Consider the following 26,603-nt stretch of genomic DNA (forward strand, 5'->3'; position numbering starts at 1 on the left):
ATTTTGACATTTTAGCATTCTGCCAAAGCAGAACTCCATGAGGGGACTTGCGCATGTAAATGGTGGTTTTTTCAGAAACCTCCACTTTAACCGTGTTACTCACTTTATCTCGGTTTTGTGTGTAAATGTAATTGCATTTACTGCTCTATCGACCACCCTGTTTTTGGCCATTCTACAGTATTAATGTATACTAGCCGATGCCCGCCGTAGCATACGGCGGTGTAAGAATAGGAATGGAAAACGGTGAGAAAGGAATTCAGAAATCAAGTAGAAATAAATACTTCTTGAAAGACACAGTGTGCATGTAGAATTTCCAGCCAAGTAGGATTACATGTGAAAGTGATAAATAAATCAGGCTTTCTGAATTTACGTACTATGGCCATGGCATCCTGATAGTTTTGTTGCATGTATCTTGGACTTCCTGGAAATGTGGACGGTAATATGATTATTTTGCCTACACGTACGTTGTTATTTTCAGAGTTTGCTTGCAGTGTGTCTGCATTCAAACATTGTATTGGTCCACGCACAGATTTTGTTGATGTAATCTGAGATAGTTGAGACGCGCGCCCTGTGTTTTAACATACGCATCTGCGACGTACTGTTGGAATAGTTTGCCGCTGGAGTGCCAAATGCTAAATGTATTCCTCATTGCTAATCTGTACGCGTAAAATTGGCATTGTGTAAGCCTTATTCGCTTGGCGGTTCTTTTATTGGGAACATGTTGTAAATCTTTGTGACAGCCAATGTCTCCGTAAGGGAATAAAAGACACAGGTGGCTCCCGCAAAGGTGGTAAAGCTACTTTAGTGTTGTGGCAGCACCTCGAGTACTTGTTGGATGTATTACGCTCAGCAGGCCAGTATAGTGCATGACATGGAAGACGACGAACAGGAATCGAGAAATGCCGTGTCTGCTGCGTGTGGGCGGGACCGGTTTTGAAGTGGAAGCAGGATGAACCAGAAGACAAATATATATAAGAGATACAGTAACTTTGTGCTGTGCAGTCTAATAAGAAGGCAGAATCCTTTCAAGTTTGGATTCCTCTGGTGTCTTTCCCATGGGCAGGAGTAACAGTGGATACTGAGGAGGCAAACAATATACATATTGCATTGATAAATAATTGTTTACTGGATGTAAACCTGAAAGATTACTTTCGGTTGAAGTTTTGTGCAAGAGAATGCACAAACAATCCAAAGATTCCATCACGAGTTGAATTTTACTTTTAAACAAATCAGTGAAAAAAAATACACATTTCTTAAAAATCTTGCAATATTTATATCTTTAACTTAAGTATCTTTTACTGTAATATTAACTGTAAATAGCTTAAATGCAATGTGGTGAAACTTAACTATGAAGGCAATGTTATAAATAAATAAAAAGCTGCATTACCTGTGATATTACATGATGAGAATTACAAACAGAAATGGAACTGTGTTTTTAGGTGAGTCATGACAGAATGAGTAAGTAAACAGTGCATTTTCACTTGCTGGTTTGAACTCAGCTCTCCTCCACGACTGGGAGCAGTATGGAAGTATCTCACCAGAACCCACACATCTAATACAGAAGGCGTGGGAGATGTCACTCCTTGGGAGACTGGATGCACTAACAGATGGTGGTTCCTGGGTGATGCAGGTTTCAATTTTCCATGGTCCAGAATTTGGCAGCTCAAGTAACGGCACTGTATGATCAGATTGTTGAAAGGCTGGAAAATTACAACTTGCTGGAAATTTTAGAAAGGCCAAATTACCATGTGACTTTAAAATATTTTCCAATGATGCGTGTTACCTTTTATTAAATATGACAGCAGATGACGCATTCAAAGGAGGAAAACCCAGTGTGGGGCTGAAGCTGCATCATCTGACAAATCATCCATTTCATGTTTTAAGTTTTTATTTAAGACAGTAGCATCATTTGGAAAGGGTTCTCTTAGGAAGAGCTTTATCTGTTCTAATCTCACAGTTTAAAACAATAATATCAAAGTAAAGCTAGAAATATTACAAGTATTAAAAAGAAAAAAAAATTGTAAATTTATAAGTTTAGTGTTTTCAATGCCTGGGTCTTTATTGAACTAACCTGTTTAGCGACTACAATTGATAGCACAAATACAAAATTGTGGTTCCTACACATGGGCTTTGAACTTCAGGATCTGAACCAAGGATTCCGCAGATTAAAGGATATAGGAGGTATCCACTTTTTCTCAATTTGTCATGCCACTGTATAGGATCCATTCGTACTTCCAACCGATGTCAAATATGCTTAATCTAATTTAGCGTCATGAGGAACTGGAGCGTATTACCACAATGGATGTAACACCAGTCTTCTGCTGGTCACACTCACAAACAGGCCCACACTTACTCATATCAAACCAATTTTCGAACATGCACTTCTTCATAATATGTGACGAAAGAACAATTTATATAGATACATGGTTGGCATGCAAACTCTGTAAAGACTGTAATTAAGCTGATAGTCAAAGCCTATGGTCCCCCACTCCCTACACATCTCTCCCTCATTTTTCTTATCTTAGTGCTTTCAATCTTTATTCATCATGTTCTTCCTTCACCAGCCTCAAACAGCTGGAAAAGGTTTTGTGTAAAATGTAGGAAAAGCTTCTGTAGAAGTCAGAATGTGAGACACCTTTCTATATTATTTCTCAGCTCACAACTTGCCTTGGTGAAATAAAAACCTGGATGGAATATAACTCTTTAAAATTAAACTGTAACAAATCCAAAGTCAGACTAATTGGTATTAAAGCTTTGCTTAACAACATGAGCTCATCCTCGCTCACCCTTTGTGATGATTTCATTAGACCGACTTCTGCTGGGAATGTTGGTGTCATTATTGATTCCTCCCTTTATTCTTCTACCCACATTCCTCACATTAAGAAACTTTCTTACTTCTACCTCCGTGACAGATCCTGTGTGCGTTCATTTCTCTCCTTTTCTGATGTTGAGAAACTTGTCCATGCTTTTATTACATCTGCTGTTGACTACTGGAACTCCCTACTGGCAGTTTCCCCTTCCATCCATCCATCCATTATCCAACCCACTATATCCTAACTACAGGGTCTGCTGGAGCCAATCCCAGCCAACACAGGGCGCAAGGCAGGAAACAAACCCCGGGCAGGGTGCCAGCCCACCGCAGGGCGCACGCACTAGGGAAAATTTAGAATCGCCAATGCACCTAACTTGCATGTCTTTGGACTGTGGGAGGAAATCCACGAAGAGAACATGCAAACTCCACGCAGGGAGGACCTGGGAACTAAACCCCGGGTCTCCTAATTGAGAGGCAGCAGCGCTACCCACTGCGCCACCGTGCCGCCCTCTATAAGATTTTATTAACAACCTACAAAGCTTTCAATGGCCTTGTACCAAACTACATCAGTCATCTCCTACATCTCTCTTCTCCTGTCCTCCCACCAAGTTCCACCGAATTCTGGCAATCTCATTGTGCCCCAAACAAACCTGCACTCCATGGGTAACAGAGCCTTCAGCTCCGTAATGCCCAGACTTTGAAACAACTTCCCAAAATTAATGAAATCAGCTAACTGAATTCATTTTTTCAAAAAACAACTTAAAACTTAATTGTTCAGGAAGGCATTGAACTTATCCTGACATTCTGATCCTTCTTTCAGTTTAGCTTCTCTGTCTAGATGCCCAGGAAGATTTGTGTTTGTACCACAAATTATGTTTCTTGTTAAGGGTTTTCTTGTATTTTTGTATTTTATTCTGGTTTATTGCCTCTTATTTTGTGTCAGTGCTTTGCGTATCCTGTATTTATCTTGATTTAGTGTTTCATGAGGACATTATTTGTTGTATATGCCCTGTTGTTCATTCTTAATTTCTGTAAGACACTTTAGGTAAGGGAAAGGCATTTTATAAATAAAATGTATTATTATTATTTTATTATTCCATGATTGCTACAGTCAGATCTACAGCTCATTACATGTTCAACATCTTATCCAAACAGTTGAACTCATCAGGGCCACATATATCATTTTGCATTGTGGACATCATTCTGTTTGATATGTGTTTAGATAGCAAAGGGACATGGACTCCTCAAGTGTTTACAAGGAAAAACGTGCTTATTCCTAGTGTGGTAGAAAATAGGACTTTATAGAGACTTGACTTCATTTATTTTGGAGGAATTAAGATAGGACTGGCAACTTTGTTGAGATGAATGGCTTGTTGTCGTTTTTCCTTGTCAGAATGCTAAATAACCTATTTTTTTTTTTTTTTGTTCAGAACAATTTATTGAAAAGGATGAAGGTCCATATTACACACACCTTGGATCAGGACCAAGTGTTGCAGCTGTGAGAAAAATCATGGAAGAAAGGTAAGATCCTAGATTGTCTTACATTGTTATGTTTTAGTTTGTTTTACAAGAAAAAAATCATTTGGGCAAGAAGAAGATATTACACCATGACTGGCCGAATATGTGTGAGCTTTGATTAATTGTGTTGCTTTAAATGTGTAATTTAATCCAGCCCATTTAAAGTGTGTTTCACTTTTTACTTGCACACCAGATGTGTCATTGCTATTCTGCTCAATTCTGTAACACATTGCTACAACAGGAACCAATACTAACTTTATAGCAGGGTAACTTGGTTATTTTAATTAGTCAAGCCATTTGAAAGAATTATGACAAACCAGGGGCCAAGCGCCTCCAGCGTCACCAAATTAGTCTTCGTTTACTATTAATTCTGATTTTTCGGTAACCAAACCTCTGCCTGAAATGTTGCTGCCATCTCCCGTAAACATGTCTCTTTTCTTTACCTGAGTTGATTCTTCATTAAAAAAGTTCAGGCTGCCTACTGTTCTGTTCATAACAAATACAAATCCAATGTAAGATGAAATATCACATTGTAAAATAACAAACAAAACACACATGAATGACTTTCCTGGAACAGCAACCTTGATGAGGCACCAGGAATAACACAAACCCTACAACGTCAATTGTTAACTAAACTATACTAGATAAGGTAAGCCTTGTAACTCATATTTTGATTGTTATCATTTCACTTGCAATGTTTTACCATGCACACATACTGTATGTAGCCAGTACACGCTTGAATTTAAAATTATTAAGTTGTGGCCTGCAGGGGGCACTCCAGCTCCCCAAACTCGACACAAGCAGACACAGATGCAAATTCAGCATAACACACAGGCTTTTATTCAGCCATGGGAAACTTTTCCTTAAGCATTTCCCATAATTCAGCCACAGTACAACAAAGCACCAGTGATAAAGGATCTGTGCTGGTATCCCGAAGGTTGCCGGTTCAAATCCCCATCACTGCCAAAAGAGAGGAGTATAATAAAATAAAAAAATAAAAAATCACAAGAAATCAGTACACAGCACTTTGTCTTCCTCTCTGTCCGTCTCTTTTTCCCTCCTCCACTCCTCCTCCAGCAAGCTTCGTCCCTCTTCCTCCCAACTCTGGCTACTGGGGCAGTGGCAGCTAACTCCTTTTATATAATCCCCAGGAGTATTTTGAGTGTTCCATTGGAAGCACTTCCAGGTAAGGTGGGAGCTTGATGACGCAGGGCTCAAGATCCCTGCAGCACCCCCTGGTGGCAACCCTGGGACCCAACAGGGCTGAGCCACCAAACTCCAACTCCCAGTATGCCCTGTGGGAATTCATGGTGCTGCCACCTAGCCATCTGTTGAGATAATGCCTTGAGCACACACTCTCCCCTGGTCCTCCCAAGTTTAAAGGCGTCCCGGCTGGGTAAGGGCATTGCCCACCACAAAGTGCACACAAAATTGTTAAGAGTTCTTTTACAAAAATGAATGTTTATTGCTCCTCAAAGCCAATCCTACTCTAACTACATTTTAATGCTCTTAGTTTGGTATGCATTTTATTATTATTACTAGCCACGGTACCTGTCAAAGAGAGGCAATGGAATAATTTAAAAATTAAAAATTATTATTATCAATCTTTAATTTAATATTATTTATTGTATCAGTATACTGCTGCTGGATAATGTGAATTTCCCATTGGGATTAATAATCTATCTATCTATCTATCTATCTATCTATCTATCTATCTATCTATCTATCTATCTATCTATCTATCTATCTATCTATCTATCTATCTATCTATTATATAGTGCCTTATCTATCTATCTATCTAAAACTATTTGCTATGTCTTGCCCTATGTGTATCTCCAGTGCCTTTCGTCTGTTTTTAAGTGTGTGAACGTCTCTTCACTGGCGGTCCCTCTGTCAAGTGCATTCTCATAAAGCCTGCTTCTCAGACTGTGTCATTATGTTTGAGGTACCGTTCTCACCTCCTGTCCAGTTTTATACTTTCCATCTTTGAGCCTTTACTAGTCTTCGTGCATCTCACATTTGAACTTCCTTTTTCATCGCGTCAATCACACCAAAGCCTGACAACTCAGATTGCTCAGATGGACTGGACTGGACACACAGACCTTAGTGTTTTATTATATAGTAGATTGCTTTATTAACAATTTTGTCTTGCAAGTGATGAGCAAGGCATATTTCTTCCAGGCATACTGTATGTATATGTGTACGCCTGGTGTCTAGTTATTAGGGTTGGTGGATGGGATCATAGTACATGTCTCTGCAAGTCTGCTTTGCCAACAAACCACTTTAAAACAGTCATATGCAAATGTCAGACTCACATACAAAATAACCTTTGAGAACTTATTTTTATCCTCCAATTCAATAATTTTCTAAGCATTACTTTTCAAGAACCGGGTTGCTGTGAGTCTAGTGTATTCTAACAGAAACCAGTCATAAAGCTTCATTACAGGGTATACTCACATTCACTCTCACTCATAATGGGCCGATTCAGATTTTCCAGTTAATCTGACTACAAGTGTTTGGGATGTTGGAAAAAATAAAATGACCAGTGAAAACCCCCACAGACATGGAACAACATTTCAGCTGCATAAAGAGGGTACCAAGGTTTGTAAATCCTGAAAAATAATTGTGTTTCTGTTTGCTTAGATGACTATTGGTTAAATATAACGAACTGAATATTTTTAAGAACTACATACCAGTAAATGTTTATTAGTGGATTGTGAATTGGAAATGCAAGGCTTTTTGTTGCTCAGTTGTTTGTTTTTTATTCTACTCCCTTTAATCATTAAATGAATGTGAATCTACATTGATAGACTAGCTGTCCACAGCCTTCCCAAAAAGGTACGTAGTTCCGTAAGAACGTAAGGGTACTCAGTCTTTCCACAGGATCTCCATTAACCTCGTCAGAGTTAGACCTGAGCGTTACTCGGACTGCAAAAACCGTGCTAAAAGTGTTAGTCCCAAGTGTCACTTGGGCAACTGTACAGATGCGTCGTGCGTAAGTGTTAGAACCGAGAATCACTCTGGCTGTAAAAGTGCTGTCAGCGCTGCCATTCTTTGGAGAAATGATTATGTCTGAGTGCAGGTCTTTTGGTAATTATGAAATATCTGCACTTTACCAACATTGAAGACTTTAATGAGAATACCCATCGAGGGCCCAAAATTAAGAAAATTTGGGAGATATACCAGGTGATTGTAGTAAAATTTCAGAGCTTTTACATTTTGAACCGTGATATCAGCATCGATGAAAGTCTCAAGGCTTATAAGGGCACATTGTCATGGATACAGTACATCACATCAAAAAGAGCAAGAGTTGGCATAAAGCTTTATGAGCTTTGTGAATCTAAAATGAGATACATTTGGAATTCAGATCTGTACATAGGGAAAGGGACCATGTTTGATCCGAAATAAAATCAGTACAGCGTTACTATGTTATTGGTGCAGACTTTGATAGATGTTCTGCTGGATCAAGGTTACTGTGTAACCATGGACAATTTTTATACTTCGCCAGAGCTATTAGACATATTGCTGCAAAGAAAGATTGACGTATATGGAACAGTGCATCCTAACCATCGTGGCATGCTTGAAGACTTTGGCAGAGCTAAATCACAGCAAGGTGCACTAGTAGCTTAGCAAAAGGGTAAAGTGCTCTCCCTGAAATGGAAAGACGAGGAAGATATTTGTCTTCTTAGCACTGTAAATAATGCAGCTATGGTCACTGTACAGGCAAAAGGCAACAAGCAGGTTAAGAAGCCATTTGGGTTGTGGTCGACTACAATAGCACGATGGATGGCGTAAATTGTGTGGGTCAAGAATTGACTTTCTATCCCGTTATGCGGAGGCAACAAAAGAAATACTATAAAAAGATATTTCATCATCTGGTGGAACAGTGCATTTGGAATGCATTCATGTTATACAAATAAAACGCTGGTAAAACTGTATCTCATGCAAACTTTACATGCCTGCTTGTAGAACAAATCATTGTTGTACATCCACCGTCCACACTACGGCTAGAGACACAGTTGAGCCATCACATCACGGATCAATCCAGAGAGTCGTATTGGTAGACATTTTATTGATTAATACCTCCAACAGAAAAAAAACCCAGAATCTGACTTGTAAATGTGCAGTGTGCTGTTCAAAAACTGACAAATCTGGAAAGAAAATCAAAAAGAAACACGCTGTGACGTTGGATTGTGTCTTTCACTGTGCTTTAAGATTTACCACACAGAGGACTCATTTTGAGATTATATACTGTTTTGGCATCATTAACAGTATTATTATTGCTGTTATTATTATTTTTGCTATTAGTGTTAATTTCAATTTCATATTATTATTTTTATTCATCATTATAGTTATTGTTTGTATCATTATTATACTTTTAAGATTTAGTAAAAATGTAATTTTTCATGCCATACTTTTTACATGTTTTTTTGGAATAAAATGCAACGCTAACGCTAATGTTTGAGTAGTGAGAAAAGCAGTATATAAATGTAAAGAATTATTATTATTAATGTCAATAGGCATATGACCCCTTCAAGTCTCCTGAAGTTCACCCTATTGGCTGCCTCACTGATGTTTGTGTTCTGGTTACTTAGAGAATCCTTCTTATCATAGCACAATGGCAATGTAAATTTTAATGCTTTAGTCTTTTGTTTCTGTTTTTAGGTTTTGTTTAGATTTTGTTATTGCTCAGGTGGACGCTGATGACGTCATTAAGTATCGCCATTTTGAAATGGTCTGCGGTGACACTATGCATCACAAAGTGAGCCTGACATATGCATGTGATGTTGTGCTTTTTCTGTGTGCTCAAAAAGTGTCTACACTTGGTTTCTTACAAATGAAAAGTGCTTTCTTCTGGGTTTTGGTTTTGATTTTTGTTTATACCTGATTTGAAGACCATACTTTATCACCATTTGGTTGAATGTTTCTTCAGTGGCTGTTGCCATTTTCTGAACTACTTTAATATGTGATGCCAGGTATGCCCACTGCTTGCACTATGGATGGTTCGACAGCGACACAGTGTGTTACAAAAATGCAATGATGACACACGCAAAAAGTTATGCCCAGACTTTGCATTAAAACAAAGAAGGGACTCTTATTAAAGAAGAGCACTTTGAAAAAAGAAATATTTACAGGTTGAGAACTTCATGGAGGCCTAAATCTTTGTGAAATGATCTTTAGCGTGTATCCTGACTGCTATTCTGATTTTCACCTTACAAATGACTACAGTTTCACTGTTGCCATTATCTCTTCCAAGTCTGTTTGGACGTGTGCTGTAAGTCCTTATTCCACATAGACAATACTGTATTAGTCTGTTTATTGCTTAGAGATTTCAGCTATTGACAAACAAAGTCACTGCTTTCTTTCTGTCTCTCTGCTCTGAAATGTATCACTACTGCTCTTATAAAACAAAAATAGCTACTGTATTTGGAAAAACAACCAATAAATATTTCTTCAAAGGGTATAAAAATGTCAGCATTATAGCAGTGCAAAAAACTATTCAATATGAGGAGATTAAACCTCGTATTTATTATCATGGGAAAATGTGCTGGAGCAACCATGGGCAACCTGATTGATTAAATGTCTATTTTAGAGGACTTTGTCTGTCATTTTCAAGTTACTGGAGAATTTCAGTAACATTATTACACTATCCATTAACCTGTGGAAGCACAGAGCGAAATGAAGGATCTGTCACTGAACATTCACAGTCAGTGAGAAAAAGAAAAAAAAACAAAAAAAGAAATCTCTAGATGCTTCCCGAATGCCATGAAATTGTTTAGATCTATGTAAGCCGTGACTAGGCTGAACATGAAGTCCAGTGCTAAACAGAGGCGTCATCATAATTGTGGTCTTTATGCCTTTTTTAGCCTGCTCTGCTTACACATTAGGTGACCACTGCTGCCAGCTCACATCTCTGTGAAGGTGAGTCACTGTATTCAGACTCTCTTGTATATCAGTTAGGCTGAGTAATCTGCCTGGACGGGTTTTTTTTTTTCATTACTCATTCAACACAAATATGTGAATGATGCAGTAGTTAATCCTCTTTGAGTCTGTCAGTGTCCACATTATCTTACTGTGTAGTTACTTCATCTGAGAAGTAACAGGCAGCAGGGTATTGGTTGTGCCAATTATCATGTTATGTGGCCAAATGCCATGTGATCTCACAGTTTAGAAAGTGCCGTTAACTTAGCCCGGCCCTGTCGGTGCCCTGGTGGTTGGTGTTGCTTGTATTAACTCAGATTACATATTTTAATAAGATTTCCAGGAATTTTATGTCTCCAATTAATTACGGCCTACTCTAAAGTTGAGCTAGTTTTATAGCGTTAAAGTACATGTTGTTCTGGTACAAGTAGTGCAATAGCAATTTGTCTGGAAATTCTTTGCCACAGAGTTCACTATGAAAGTTGCTATATAAAATTGAAGGTAACAAACTGAATTTTAAAAACTGTTAAATAGTTTATGGTGGACAACACAATGCAGTGATCATTCTTTTTAACAATAACAGGTGACAAATCAGTGAAACAACCAGAATAAAGAAATGGCACATCACAAAAGTAAACATCCATCCATCCATTTTCCCACCCGCTGAATCCGAACACAGGGGTCTGCTGGAGCCAATCCCAGCCAACACAGGGCGCGAGGCAGGGAACCAAACCCGGGCAGGGCGCCAACCCACCGCAGGACACACACACACACCCACACCAAGCACACACTAGGGCCAGTTTAGAATCGCCGATCGACCTAACCTGCATGTCTTTGGACTATGGGAGGAAACTGGAGGAATCCCACGCAGACACGGGGAGAACATTCAAATTCCACGCAGGGAGGACCCGGGAAGCGAACCCGGGTCTCCTTACTGCGAGGCAGCAGCGCTACCACTGCGCCACCGTGCTGCCCAAAAGTAAACATTAGGGTATAAAATTAAATAGAGAACAAACAATACAACAAAATAAAGCATTTAACAGCCATTCTGAGCATCCCTAAACAACGTTAGGAGTCTGTCTAGTGTGGAACATAGGGGGTGTCACTGTGCCGCAAACCCTGGACACAAATGACACAAACACAATCATGGGTTCAAATATAATGATTTTATTCAATCCAGTTCCTTTACAGGCCCTTCTAGAATCTTCCACACAACACAGTACACCATAACAATAAAGATCATCCTCCTTCTCTGTCCTACTCCTCTTCCTCCAAGCAAGTGTTGTCCACTGCCTCCCGACTCCAACTCCCACAAGCCAGACCCTGGAAGTACTTTCAGTGTTTGGACAAAGTCCTGAGAAGGTACTTCAGGGTCAGGTGGAATTGTCATAAAGTAGGGGTGGTCTATCCTTGCAGCTCCCCCTGGTGGCATCCACGACAACCAGTAGGGCTGTCCCACGGGACTACAGTTCACAGCCTGTCCTATGGTCTGGAAAACAGGAGCAGCAACACATGGATGCTGCCCTCTTGCATGATGAGGGAGTATATACTCCATACAGACTAGTTCCCCTAATCCTTGAAATTATTCTGGCCTCCCTTCCAGCTAAGGGATCAATTTCCAACCTGGCCCGGGACACCAGTCCATCATTGTTCTTCACTTCATCCTCCCTCCTTGGCAAGGGGCCACCTTTCTTCCTATACAGGATGCTAGACAATTCTATATGACACTTACACTATATATATATATATATATATATATATATATATATATATACATGTATGATACAGTACCTGCCAAATAATACTAAGAGTACAAGAAAAGTGTTTTGTCCTAATTGGGTCTCATCAGGTGTATACACCTTTGCTTTCCCATGCAAATCCCCGAACCTTACAATCCCGAACCTCAGACATCAGCTGCGCCATGGCAGCAGGTTCGCTTACTTGACAGGGTGAAGATCAGAGTATTACATTCATAGGTCTGAATCACATACTGGATGGTTATCTACCAGGAAACACTTGTGGTTGGTCAGCCAGTTGGCCAACATCCGCCACATCCTCCCAGTTGCAAGAAGCAGCTCAAACATATGTGATACAGTATCTGCCAAATAATACAAATAGTACACAACATGTGTTTTGCCCCATTAGGGCTCATCAGGTGAACGTGCCTTTGCGTCTCCTTATGGGGATCAAACTTCAGACATCAGCACCTGAGGTGAAGCCTCTGACACTGCGCCATGGCAGCTGGTTTGCTTATCTGATATGGTGAAGACTTGAGTACAGTATTACCTTCCTAGTTCTGATTTGTAATCTGATTATTTAGGTGGTTACCTACCAGGCAACGCTTGTGATTGGTCGGCCATTTGGCAAACATCTGCCACATTCTCTCATTTGCGAGCAGCAGATCATAGATATGTGATACAGCCAAATAATACAAAGAGTACATGACACGTGTTTCACCCTAATTGGAGCTCATCAGGTGTTTGCTTTGCCTTACAAAACACGTGCAGTGCAATGTACTGTATGTATATATATATATATACTGTATATACAGTGGAACCTCATTTCACGAACGTCTCGGTACACGTACAAATTGGTTTACGACCAAAAAGTTTGCCAAACTTTTGCCTCAGTTCACGACCACACACTTGGTATACGAACAAGCCAGTTTCCCTTTCGGTTTGTACATGTTCAGTCTCTCCCTGTGCATTTCCTGTGCAGCGAGCAAGAGAGAGAGAGTGAGTGAGCGCACGACACACACACACACACACAGAGGCAGCACGAGAGAGAGAGCTGGACGCATAAGGTAGGAAGGCAGTTATAGAATGCACTGGGCTTGATTTTGTTTTCACTTCTGTTTACAGCGATCGGTTCGTAGCCTGCATTGTTGCAATGTTACTTTTCTTGGTGGTTTATTAAATTACGGATTTTTTCAAATGTTCATTTTTTTTCCCTGTGCTTAAAACTCATTAAAAAAAAAGTGTTTTTAGCCAGCGGTTGGTAGCGCTATAGCGCAAACTATTGCAGTGTTAGTTTTCTCTGTTGTTCAAGGTTTTCTCAGTGTTATTCAATGTTTTTACATTTAGTTTACTATTACGCTGTGCATTCCATGGTTTGATTAACTATATTTGTGCTTAAAAACTTAAAAAAAATATATATTTACATACAGTTCGTATGGTCTGGAACGGATTAATTGTATTTACATACAATCCTATGGGGGAAATTGCTTCGGTTCACGACCAAATCGGTTTACAACCAGAGTTTTGGAACGGATTATGGTCGTGAACCGAGGTTCCACTGTATATATAATGTGTATATAAAATACGGAACCTTTTGCAGAGTGATTTCAGAACGTTTATTTAAAAGAAATCCACAACAGGGGCCAGCTTTCCAAATTCCTCACACTTCTCTCATTCATGTCTGATGTCCTCTTATAAAATTCCAACAGTGGCCTTTACCTCCCATTCTAAATTCAAGAAGTGACCTTATATCCCAAACCTTCACTAAGGTCACCATGGTGTCAGCAGGGTACAGTATTTTCAAGTGGCACCTGCCTTCACTACAACCCCAAGTTGTGGTGTTCACATTATGAGTACCAAAATATTAGGACCTGCTAAGATTCGATTTAACTTCAAAGATTATACAGTATATATAGTGCATTAACAAGATCAAGAAAATTATGCCAAACCAGTACTTCCTCCACAAGAAAAAAGATGGGGGTACTCACATGAACGTTTTAATGAACAGCATTTTACAGGAAGCTCCACACTTTCAACATATCTTCCAATGCTCCTGTTGCATCTCTTGATTGCTGCTTGCTAATAGTATCTACTGCAGAGTGATGTCCTCACAGCAGCCATAGGTCTACATATCTATCTGGGTTGAACTTAAGAAATAGAGGTCCTATAATTTTCAGGAACATCACTGTACCAGGTGTATGTATTAACAAAGATGATCTCAATTCGGTGACTACCAGATTAATTGGAGAAAATCCTCTTTCACATTCACTTGATGATATAGCAATGGTGTTTAAGGTGTGTGTTAACCTAACATTTTATCCTTTGTGTAAAGACGTTCATTTCTCTGGAAGAAATCATTTTTCTGAGCTGCTGTCCAGCATTCAGGCCCATCATTACCAGAATTGTGTTCCACTTTATCTACATTACCAGTACTGGCAATGTTGGTTTTGCTTTCTTGATTTTTTGCAGGAGCAGAAGATAGATAGATAGATAGATAGATAGATAGATAGATAGATAGATAGATAGATAGATAGATAGATAGACAGACAGACAGACAGACAGACAGACAGACAGACAGACAGACAGACAGACAGACAGACAGACAGACAGACAGACAGACAGACAGACAGATAGATAGATAGATAGATAGATAGATAGATAGATAGATAGATAGATACTAAGATGATTCTGCATCTTCACATCTTCTCTTGTGGCTAACCGGCACGAAATAATTACTCATTTTATTCATCTCAGAAAATCAGTAGATCACTTTGTGATTAAAAACAATTCACATGGCACGTGCACTAAGCTGGTAGCTGCTATGAAGCTGAAAAGAAAGTGAATATATTTTGGTGGAAATTAACCAAAAGTGCCAACATAAAGAAAAGAAAACGGAAATGACATTTAGAGTATTTCCTTTTGACCATTGATTGCAATTGATTTATATCAGGGGTCGGAAGACTAAATTGGTAGCTGGCTGAATTTTCAATAATGACTCATACAGCAGGCTGCATAATGTCTAGGCATGCCTATGAACTCACGTTCTTAGGCATGCCTAGATATGTTTGTCATTAACACGTGTGTTAATGACAAGTATTAGCTTTAAAAATACTTGTAACAAGAAATGGCTTAATTACAAAACTCTGAGCACTATTCTTAACTTTTAATACAAACACTGGTAAAAGAGTATAAGAAAAGGCATTTCGCTTAACACTGCGGTGGGTTGGCACCCTGCCCGGGATTGGTTCCTGCTTTGTGCTCTGTGTTGGCTGGGATTGGCTCCAGCAGACCCCTGTGACCCTGTGTTCAGATTCAGCGGGTTGGAAAATGGATGGATGGATTTTGCTTAACATTGTTCTGGTCATAAATGTGAGACTGTTCGCATCTACGCAGATTGTTAATATTGTAATCACCTACCTCCACAAAGCAGGGTGCCTCATGTGTAGCTGGAAAGAGATTTGCAACAGTGCTAATTTTGGCAATATATTTTGATTTAGTTTTAGTCTTCTGACTAAATTGTGTATTATTTTTAGTCACATTTTAGTCATTTAATTATTATTAGCTTTACTCTAGTTTTAGTTGACTAAAAGTAAAAGTAAATTAGTCAAACAGTAAAAATCAGATGGATATCTTATTTCACATATGAATATGCACAGAATATACTGTACCTCTAAACTATTATACTAACATGCACACTAATGAGCCAAGCCACAAGTAGTGATTATTGAACATAAAATGAAAGGTGTAGAAAGGATTTACTCCAAAAGATCTTGGTGAGATAATGGCAGCTCTGTTTAAGTACCACGGCACCCTATTGGCTCTAGGGGTTGGACAGAAAACCAATAAATTTGCTTGCTCACCCTCTCTACCTCACCAAAATGATGAAAGACCATCACACACCATGAACTGAAAGGGACAACACGGAGAGCACAGCTCGGCAGCCATATTGAGACAGGCATGCAGCCTGTTCTGAAGAAAGCTGACCACAAAATGAGGACTTAACTAGAGACACTTTAAGTAACTAACAAGTCTGTGTGCCGTCTGAAACTACACATCACTATTTATCAGGTTGTATGGTTAGGAGTACTGCACCCACCACATGACAAACCAACTCACGATTCCAGATTAGGACACGAGTGCAGCCATGCAGCGGGAGACACCTCAGCACCACACTAGTTCAGATGGAATGGAACCAGTGTGAGGTTTTTTATGGTGGCTGGAGTGCCAATTCTGCCACCAACCCCCAGGTTGCAGGGCCTACATGCAGGGCTGGATGCAGATTAACGTCATACCGAGAACAGAGCAATTGCAGGTTAAGGGCCTTGCTCAAGGACCCAATGAAGTAGAGTCACTTTTGGTATTTAAGGGATTCGAACCGGCAACCTTCTGATTGCCAGTGCAAATCCCTAGCCTCACAGCCACCACTCCGCCTCGGGTTGTATGGTTGCTAATATTCAAATGTACTTTGCATATTGTTATTATTTATGAATATTATCAATAATACATTGTTTAAATTGTAACTCAACTCCTACTTGTCTTTTACTACAAAGTTTTTAAAATTGCAACACTGCATTGAAGCTCGTTATTTGTTGACGAACCACGTCATGTGTAATAGAGATGAGCAAAGACCTTCGAATTACTCACTGTCCAGTTGTCTCTTTGTAACGGTTTCGTTTTTAGTTTTCGTCAACAATGATTTTAAAAGTATTTGTCTTAGTTTTCGTCATTAATGGTCATTTTCATCACAGAAAAAATGTCGTTGACGAGTATTTTTCGTCTAGTTTTTATCAACAAAATTAACACTGGTGTACAAGTAAGGGCGGGGTGAGCACAGAGTTCCACTCTGCCTGTGCTCGATGTCAAAGCAGTAATGGGGAGGCCGAGATGAAGGGATTGGGAATAAAAAGAGGTGCGCCAAACAAAACGAGCGCCCTTTTACTTTAAGCAGCACCAGTTGTCCAAGTGCTGGGGGCTTGGCTGCGTGTGTGCGGGACAGTGAACTTGTCAACTGCTATGCTTGCACTCGCCAACTGCAGCAGCATCTTGCTTAGAGAACCTAACGAGGGCCTGATCTATATCAACGATGGTAGATGTTTGGAAAACGGGAGTGAACCAATAGTACTGTAGCTCAGAGAACAGTTCACTGTCTAGAACAACAAAAAATAGGATTATAGCAGCAAAAAAAAAAAAAGTACGTCTTTGAACTTGAACTATTTACAATTGCCTATAACTCTCATTGTTCTGGCCCTGTGAGATGCCGTTAATCAATACCGAAAACAAACACAGACTCCTTAAAGCAACAATACTTTCCGTCTCGAATCCTCTCCATTGAGATCACCCCACCAAAAAAAGACCTTGCCTCCGATCCGGGTCCCACTCTCTTTCAGCGTCAATCAAGGCAAACAGTCACTTCCAAAAGGCCTTCAACCTGGCCGGGACGTTAAAGTGCCATCCTAAAGGAAAGAAATCAGAAATGCCAATGTAACAAATTAATTCGTGGAAAAGTGACATCTAATGCCATATTTATTAATAATTTTATTTATTATTACTATTGTACAACAATAAAAGTACTGGTAACATCAGACAAAAAGGTACTGTGCCAAACCAAATTGTTATTCTGTACACATAAGTGGAGTAATATATACTGTAAATGCAAACCATACAATATAATTTACCTAGAACTTTCAAAAAGCCATAGATATGGTTCAACATCAAACATTAATTCTGAAAGTACAGGCACCAAAGTTAATTTAAGAATCTGGATTCCATTCCCACAATCCAGTCAGAGACAGAGATTATTTCTTCATTTCGTCATTGACTGAGCAATGTTCACATACAAACAATAATACATTTTTAAAGTTATGTGGTAGACTGCTTTTCTATTATAGTACTGTTTTAGTTTAAATAAATAAAAATGTAACTGGCTTGGTAAATAAACACTGTCACTAGCCTCATTAAAATATAAACAGGTGGATGACTGTGTAGAAACAGAATCCTCTGGTGTGATGTGCATGTTGAATTGCAGGAAAGATATAAGATATTCTAATACAATAATCAGCAATGAGCTGTTTGCTTAATTTGCACAGCAACAACAACAACATTTATTTCTGTAGCACATTTTCATACAAATAATGTAGCTCAAAGTGCTTTACATGATGAAGAAAGAGAAAAAAAAAGACAAAATAAGAATTAAAATAAGAGAACACTAATTAACATAGAATAAAAGTAAGGTCCGATGGCCAGGGAGGACAGAAAAATAAAAAAAAATTCCAGACGGCTGGAGAAAAAATAAAATCTGCAGGGATTCCAGGCCATGAGACCACCCAGCTCCCTCTAGGCATTTTACCTAACAGAAATGACCTCAATTAGTCCTCATTGTATTCAGGGTTCTCATGGAAGGACTTGATGATGATGGTCATGTGGACTTCTGGTCTTTAATTAATAAAGTATCTATCTATCTATCTATCTATCTATCTATCTATCTATCTATCTATCTATCTATCTATCTATCTATCTATCTATCTATCTATCTATCTATCTATCTATCTATCTTTAATCCATCAATGTAAGGACATCACGGTGCTTTGATTAGGTGGTGGTGGTGCAGATCGCCACCACAGAAAAACGGAAAAAGAACAGAAGAGAAAGTAGAGTTTTGTGCAGTATTAGAAAGATGTATGTGATCTAGATTTATAACAGCATAACCTGTCAAGTAAGTCTCATACAATTTATTCAAACATCCAAATAAAACTTCCTCTTTACCAGTATGAGTACTTATAAAGGTGTTAGAAAAAAGCCGTCTAAAAAAGAGAACAGGCAAGATGACTGTAAGCACAAATCTTCAAAGCGAAAAAGAGATCAAGTATTCGACATAAGGCAGGAATCAATTGTTGATGGCATGCCAGTCCATCGCAAGGCACTCATTCACACTTCAGAGCCACCAGTTAGTCTGACAGGAACATGTTAGACAGTGGGAGGAAAGCAAGTTATGTTTTGAAATGTCTCACTGTTACCAACATTGAACAAAATAATACTGGTTTATTTTTAATGGGTAAAAGCCAAAAATAGCTGTGAAAAATTACAAGGCAGATTGTATTTTCTATGTCAAGTGTTTCATATTTGAGCCATTGGTTTATAAGTAAATAGGCCTACTGAAACAGCTGATCTGGCCTGTTGTGTGCCTTACTGTGACTTCAAAGGAATTACAGAGTTGCTAAACAGGCCCGGCTCCAGGAGGTTATTTAGCTGACCTAAACCCACCCATTACTGTTACTGTTTTTTGGAACTTTATCATACCATGCCCCACCTAGTATTTCTCACACCCATTTTACCATATCAGTCTGAAGCTGGGGCAGGTGCTGCATCAACATGCATCTACAAAATGAAACAAAAAACTGGTAAAGGTTAGCTTATATCTGAAAAAAACAAAACAAAACAAAAAGTAGGCAAGAAACACAACCTCTGACTGGTGAAACACTAACCTTCTTTTACATTTTTCAGCATTGAAATAATTTTTGTCTATATTTTCCTTACTGTAGTGTTATGCACCTTTGCTTAGCTCTGCACACTTTGCAATTCTGCTTTTATCGTCCCTAGTTTTATGGCCATTCCAGAGCTTCTGTCATACTTGAGAAATATGAGTATAGACCAGAATACCTGATAGATAGATAGATAGATAGATAGATAGATAGATAGATAGATAGATAGATAGATAGATAGATAGATAGATAGATAGATAGATAGATAGATAGATAAGGCACTATTGTAATAGATAGATATAGTAAGAGGTTGGGAGCATGTGCTGATGATGACCCACCTGGATTGGGACCCAAGTGCAGCGAGTGACACTTCAGCACCACATTAAAACAGTGTGAGTTTTTTTTACAGTGGCAGGAGTACCAGTCCTGAAACCAGCCCTCAAGTTTTCCCTGTAAGTTGGAGAACCTGCTTGCAGAGCTGGATGCAGATTAATGTCATACCTGGGACAAAGTAATTGCATGTTGCGGGTCTTGCTCAAGGGCCCAATGGAGTAGAATCACTATTGGCATTTACAGGATTTGAACCAGGAACCTTCAGATTGCTGGCTCAGATCCCTAGCCACAGATAGATAGATAGATAGATAGATAGATAGAGAGAGAGAGAGAGAGAGAGAGAGAGAGAGAGAGAGAGAGAGAGAGAGAGAGAGAGATAGATAGATAGATAGATAGATAGATAGATAGATAGATAGATAGATAGATAGATAGATAGATAGATAGATAGATAGATAGATAGATAGATAGATAGATAGATAGATAGATAGATTGATTTGTCCCAAGAGGGAAATTTAGCTTTTTACAAAAGCTCAAAAATCACACACAAGAATTATGACAAAAAAGAAAACATCTGACTTGGCTACAGCAAGTCACAGTGAGGCAAAATTAAGGGAAATGTTTAAAGAGCCAGTTATTTGTTGAATGTTTGCATAGCACCACACTCATTTTAACCATGATTTTGAAACATTACACAGGTGGATTTTTTTGCAAACCATGTATCAAAAATTAGAGGAAACATTAGTGGTATCATAGGTTAATATCAGTGGTCATCGCAACATTATCTACTATTATAAACTCTTTAATATTAACATATGAGAAACTCACTGAAATTAAAACAGATTTTTCCTCTAATGTTCACTAATTAACAACCTCAGCTGTAGATGTTGCCCTTTAAATGAAAAATAAATAAATCCTACTCTAGGCAAATTACATAAAGAAACAATAAGGTCAGATATACATTTGTTGCATTTTGGACCAAACAGAGAGAGAGGAGGCTGACATCTCTGACCACTAGGCAAACAAAATAAGGATCTCTTGTATCATTGTGTGCTGGTCTGCACACCAAATAGTATGATGGAATGAGGAACACTGGGATTCAACTTCATTTTTAAATTAATTGCCATCTCTACAAGGTATTGTACTGCTAACAGTACTAACAACAGACAATGAGTACAATACCATATATTAAATATAAACTCAGATAATACAGTATATGTATACAAGAAACTGTCATGCTGGTGTCAATATCATTGGATGGTAAGCAACATTATCACTTGAAGTCAAAAAAACTGTCCTTGGATCTAATGGTGTGAATGCTTCTCTCCAAGCAGCGTCTCCAATGTTGTTGATCACGGCTACTGTATGATGGTGGTAACATCAGCAAATCTAATGATAGTTTTGAACCTGTGTCTGACCACACAGTCACAGATGTACAAAGGGTATAATGGGTGGGTTCAGCACAGTACCCTGTGTTGCTGCCAGTCCACATATGTTGGGGTGTGCCAGCTAATAAATACAACATTTTTTGTTGAGGAAGTCCCAGGTCTAATAGCTTGCTGATCAACTCTGATGGTACAACTGTGTTGGATGCTGAGCTGAAGTCTATAAACAGGACTGTGACACAGTTTGTTCATCTCTTGGTTTTCTAATTTGTGTATCCACTTCAGGGTTGGGGGACCCTGTGCCCATCTGGAGAAAGATGGGAACTGATGCTGAACAGTTAGTCAATCACAGGAGACAGTCACACACATTCACTCATACAGGCCCAATGTATGATTGCCAATTAACCTAACACACAAAACTCTGGGATGTAGGATAAAAACCAGAGTTCCGGAAGGGAAACCCATATGGACATGGGGAGAACATGCCAACAGGCAATGGCTGGTCAGAGATACAACCCCTAGAATCGTGAGACTGCAGTGCTATCTACTGTACCCCAGTGCTGCATAACTTTAGTTTTACATTGAAGTCTTATTTAAAGTAATCTCAAATGCACCTATTATTGCATTACAGTTATTTTTCATATGATTTCAGTTAAACTGTAACATTACATGGCTCCCCATTAAGGACCACTGCCTTGTACCCAAATCAGCCAGGCTCAGCAATGGCTCACTGTGACCCTGGATTGGACTAAGCAGATGCAATAGGCAGTGAAGACTGATTACTGAATTATAATATAGACTATTTATTTTACAGGTATGGAGATAAGACTGATTACTAAATTATCATATATAATATTTATTTTACAGGTATGGAGAGAAAGGGAAAGCTGTCAGAATTGAAGTAGTGATTTATACTGGGAAAGAAGGGAAAAGTTCTCAGGGATGCCCAATTGCAAAATGGGTAAGTGTATAAACAACTATGATTCTACAAGATAAAGGCATTTTCGACAAGCTTCATGAGAGACACCTATGCATTATGTTTACCTGCTAGTCTTATAGCCATCAAAGTACTTTATCCATCAGATGTTGCATTTGATGAAGCTTAGTGAAAGTGTGTTTTTATCTAGAATGCATCTGTTTAATTTGTTATTTACAAAGGATAGAATGGTATGCATTATGGCATAATGGTGGCAGCTTTTCTTTTTACATGTTAAATAATTTAATAATGCACATTTTATAAGGTGTTGGGATTTCATTGTGGCACAATGTCAAATTGTGCTAGGTGACAGATGTTTTCTAAATGAGTTAGGAATTCTGAGCAAGAAAGAAAAGAAATCCTGTCCAAAATGTCATAAACACATGGCTGACTGCCTTAATTTGAAGTGATATACTTTTTCCATTCACTTCCATTTATTTACTTGTTCATTTAGACTAAATTTATTTCTCCCTGTTCCCTTTCACTGTTTTATTTGACCAAGGTATGATCTGTGAGCTTTAGTCACCCCTAAACTCACATCACTTGTACCTTGTAATCATCTTAGGCTTCACTATGACTTTTAAGCTGGCAGCTTTTAGCTGTGTCAGTTTTTTCCTGATTAATATATATTGAAGAAGCTTGTGGACTTACCTTTTATTATTCATATTAAACTACTCACAGTTGCCATCTGACTCATTTCTCTCTTCAAATATACTGGGGTCATTTAGTGTGAATCATCACCAAGTCAGCATTCTCTCATTATTTGGCTCAAGATAACATTTAACATCCATTTTCTGCTGCTGCCTAATTGGATTTCAGGGTCATGGAGGCTGAAGCATTGGGTGCAAGAAGAGGAAAGAGCTCTAGATGGGGTGCCAGTCCATTTCAGGCCATACTCTTGGATACATCTACACTGAGTTGTACTGGGCCATCTCAAAAGTTCACATTTCTGTGGAAACTGGAGTACCATTAGAACATGTATGCACAAGCAGGAAGATGGGATTCAAGTCCATTCTTTGAGTTGTGGCCTTAAAAAAGTGCTGGAAACATCGCTTAGGGATTTAGTAGGCTCACACAATTCAAGAAGAATTTTTAGCTACTTGTTCATGCTGCAAACTTCCTGTTCCACCTCAACCCAAAAATTCTTCATTAGATTGAGGACTGGGGATTCTAAAGTTCATCCATCCATCCATTGTCTCCAGCTTATCCGAGGTCGGGTCGCGGGGGCAGCAGCTTGAGCAGAGATGCCCACACTTCCCTCTCCCTGGCCACTTCTTCTAGTTCTTCCGGGAGAATCCCAAGGCGTTCCCAGGCCAGTCGAGAGACATAGTCCCTCCAACGTGTCCTGGGTCTTCCCCGGGGCCTCTTCCCGGTTAGACATGCCCGGAACACCTCACCAGGGAGGCGTCCAGGAGGCATCCTGATCAGATGCCCGAGCCACCTCATCTGACTCCTCTCGATGCGGAGGAGCAGCGGCTCTACTCTGAGCCCCTCCCGGATGACTGAGCTTCTCACCCTATCTTTAAGGGAAAGCCCAGACACCCTGCGGAGGAAACTCATTTCAGCCGTCTGTATTCGCGATCTCGTTCTTTCGGTCACTAGCCATAGCTCATGACCATAGGTGAGGGTAGGAACATAGATCGACTGGTAAATTGAAAGCTTCGCCTTGCGGCTCAGCTCCTTTTTCACCACAACAGACCGATGCAGAGCCCGCATTACTGCGGATGCCGCACCGATCCGCCTGTCGATCTCACACTCCATTCTTCCCTCACTCGTGAACAAGACCCCGATATACTTGAACTCCTCCACTTGGGGCAGGATCTCGCTACCAACCCTGAGAGGGCACTCCACCTTTTTCCGGCTGAGGACCATGGTCTCGGATTTGGCGGTGCTGATTCTCATCCCAGCCGCTTCACATTCGGCTGCGAACCGATCCAGAGAGAGCTGAAGATCACGGCCTGATGAAGCAAACAGGACAACATCATCTGCAAAAAGCAGTGACCCAATCCTGAGCCCACCAAACCAGACCCTCTCAACGCCCTGGCTGCGCCTAGAAATTCTGTCCATAAAAGTTATGAACAGAATCGGTGACAAAGGGCAGCCCTGGCGGAGTCCAACTCTCACTGGAAACGGGTTCGACTTACTGCCGGCAATGCGGACCAGGCTCTGGCAACGATCGTACAGGGACCGAACAGCCCTTATCAAGGGGGCCGGTACCCCATACTCTCGGAGTACCCCCCACAGGATTCCCCGAGGGACACGGTCGAATGCCTTTTCCAAGTCCACAAAACACATGTAGACTGGTTGGGCAAACTCCCATGCACCCTCCAGGACCCTGCTAAGGGTGTAGAGCTGGTCCACTGTTCCGCGACCTCCTCTGATGGAAAACAATTTTGGATTCTAAAGTTATTTGGAGTAAATTAAAGTTACTGTCATATTCATGGACTCATCTTAAGATTACATATTTCTTTGTAACGCAATGCATCATCCATTTGAAAAAGGCTAGACTGTGGCCATAAAGTGACACACACATGCAGTTACAGTGCTTAAGTGCGCTGTGCTATTCAAATGGCATTCATTGTTGATGTCGATTTTCTATATTTGTCTTATACTGACTTGTTTTTTTTCATAGCAGTAGTGTTAATTTCTCATATCCCAAAGATGAGCATGGTAATTTTGTCAGGAAGCCAAGAGCATTTGTAATTTCAAAGAGGTCAGCATTCAAAAGGCTTTAACATTGTAATAGATGTATACATGGCAAGCACCATAAAAAGGAATCTTGTTTTACTGGAGCAGACTGTGCAAGCTAATAACAGAGCTTTGAAGAAGATGACTTCACATCAAGTGACACAGTGGTTATCACTGCTGCCTCACAGGTCAGACATCCTGGGTTTGAATCCTCTGTCCTCTCATTGTTGACATTCAGTTTACTTGTTCTCTCCATGTCTCGGTGGGTTTTTCTCTTGGTACTCCAATTTTTCACCCACTTCCCAGTTTAAATTTGTGATTTTACATTGTCTGGAGTGTGTGTGTGTATGTGTGTGCGTGAGCTGACCCTGTAAATGACTAGCATACCACCCAGTTGTTTGCCCTTACCTTGTGCCAAATGCTTCCGGGATTAGTTGTGGGCCCAGAAATCACAAGCTGGATCAATGAGTTTTAACAAGTTTTGATTATGATTTGATATTCAACAGGGACAGAGCTGTCATAGTCTGAAACAAACTACCAGGCACCTAATAGGCTATATGCACACTCTCTTCCAGATTCCGCGTCAGCCAGCATCTTCACTTCCGGTGCTAATATCAAAACAGACTAGTTATGGCATTTTTCACCCGATCGCTTCAAGATGTGCCCAGATGGAAGTCGCATTATTCAATCACTGTGCCAAACACTTCAAACTATATGTTACAAGCTACATCTACAATTACAAAGATAAGAGCTGGATGTATTAAAAATTTGTGTCTGCTTTGTATATGTGATTACATGAGGTTTCTTTAAAAACAGTAGACATAATTAGACATTAAACTTTATTCAGGGACAGGTGAATATGTATGCAAGCTTAATACATAATAACATGAGTCTGCTGCACATCCTACCTGTGTTAAAAAGCAAATGTCTTTGTCAAAGCCAGCAAAACGGTGAATGCCTAACTGTCTCAATTTATTCTCTCAGCTGGAGGATCTCCTTTCTGAGAGACATGTTTTCAACAAGAGCTAGGTCAACAGCCACTGGATATGGAGAAGAAGCACAGTTATGTTCCTCTAGGATTTTATCATCCTCCTCATCGCCTGGTGTGTCATCCTCCGTCACTTGCTTTCTCCTTTCCCAAACCCCCGTTCTTGAAAGTGGAACGGAGAAATTATTCCACGCAAACAACGCAGGGACCGATCCCTTCTTCAACAGTGCCACCCTGTCACAGACCCTTGCCTATGAAAATCATCTTTTTTTAAAATGCCAGCTACAAACTCGGGAATGGGGACTAAATGTAACGCTCTCTCTCTCTGGATAGCGATGATCCATTTAGATCAGGATTTCACATTGAAGGGAAATGTATGAAAACTAAGTACCTTGCTGTACTTACTGGAAGCTGAACATAAAGATGCACAACAGTGTTCAGCTGTAGAGCTATCAGTACGCTGAAACTTCAACTTCTTTTTCTCAGACATTCTCTCCACTAAACAAAAATCACAACTGCAGTGTGGACAACGAAAGTGACTGTGCTGGCCGAGACCTCACTGGAAGTACGTCAGCACTACCGTGTACATATAGTCTATTGCAGCAATATAGTTACGGTAATACCTTTAAAAGTGCTATGATCTCAAACCAGACAAACATAAATTCTAACAAATGCATTTGCTAGTGACTTGAAATGCCTCCATTTAAAATAAAAACACTGAGACTTACTGGGCAGCACTTTAATGTGATGTATGGCATAGAAAACTAAAG

General features: G+C 39.7%; 1 protein-coding gene across 1 annotated transcript in view; it reads left to right on the forward strand.

The window, feature by feature from the left end:
• Positions 1 to 26,603, forward strand: part of tet1 (tet methylcytosine dioxygenase 1) — a 226,208-nt gene that overhangs the window by 172,030 nt on the left and 27,575 nt on the right. The window contains exons 5-6 of the mRNA XM_051923345.1: positions 4,243 to 4,333; positions 22,049 to 22,142. Of these exons, the coding sequence (XP_051779305.1) occupies positions 4,243 to 4,333; positions 22,049 to 22,142 (185 nt within the window). The remainder of the gene's footprint in view (positions 1 to 4,242; positions 4,334 to 22,048; positions 22,143 to 26,603) is intronic.

The sequence above is a fragment of the Erpetoichthys calabaricus genome, chromosome 2 (assembly GCF_900747795.2).
Source record: "Erpetoichthys calabaricus chromosome 2, fErpCal1.3, whole genome shotgun sequence".
Taxonomy (NCBI): domain Eukaryota; kingdom Metazoa; phylum Chordata; class Cladistia; order Polypteriformes; family Polypteridae; genus Erpetoichthys; species Erpetoichthys calabaricus.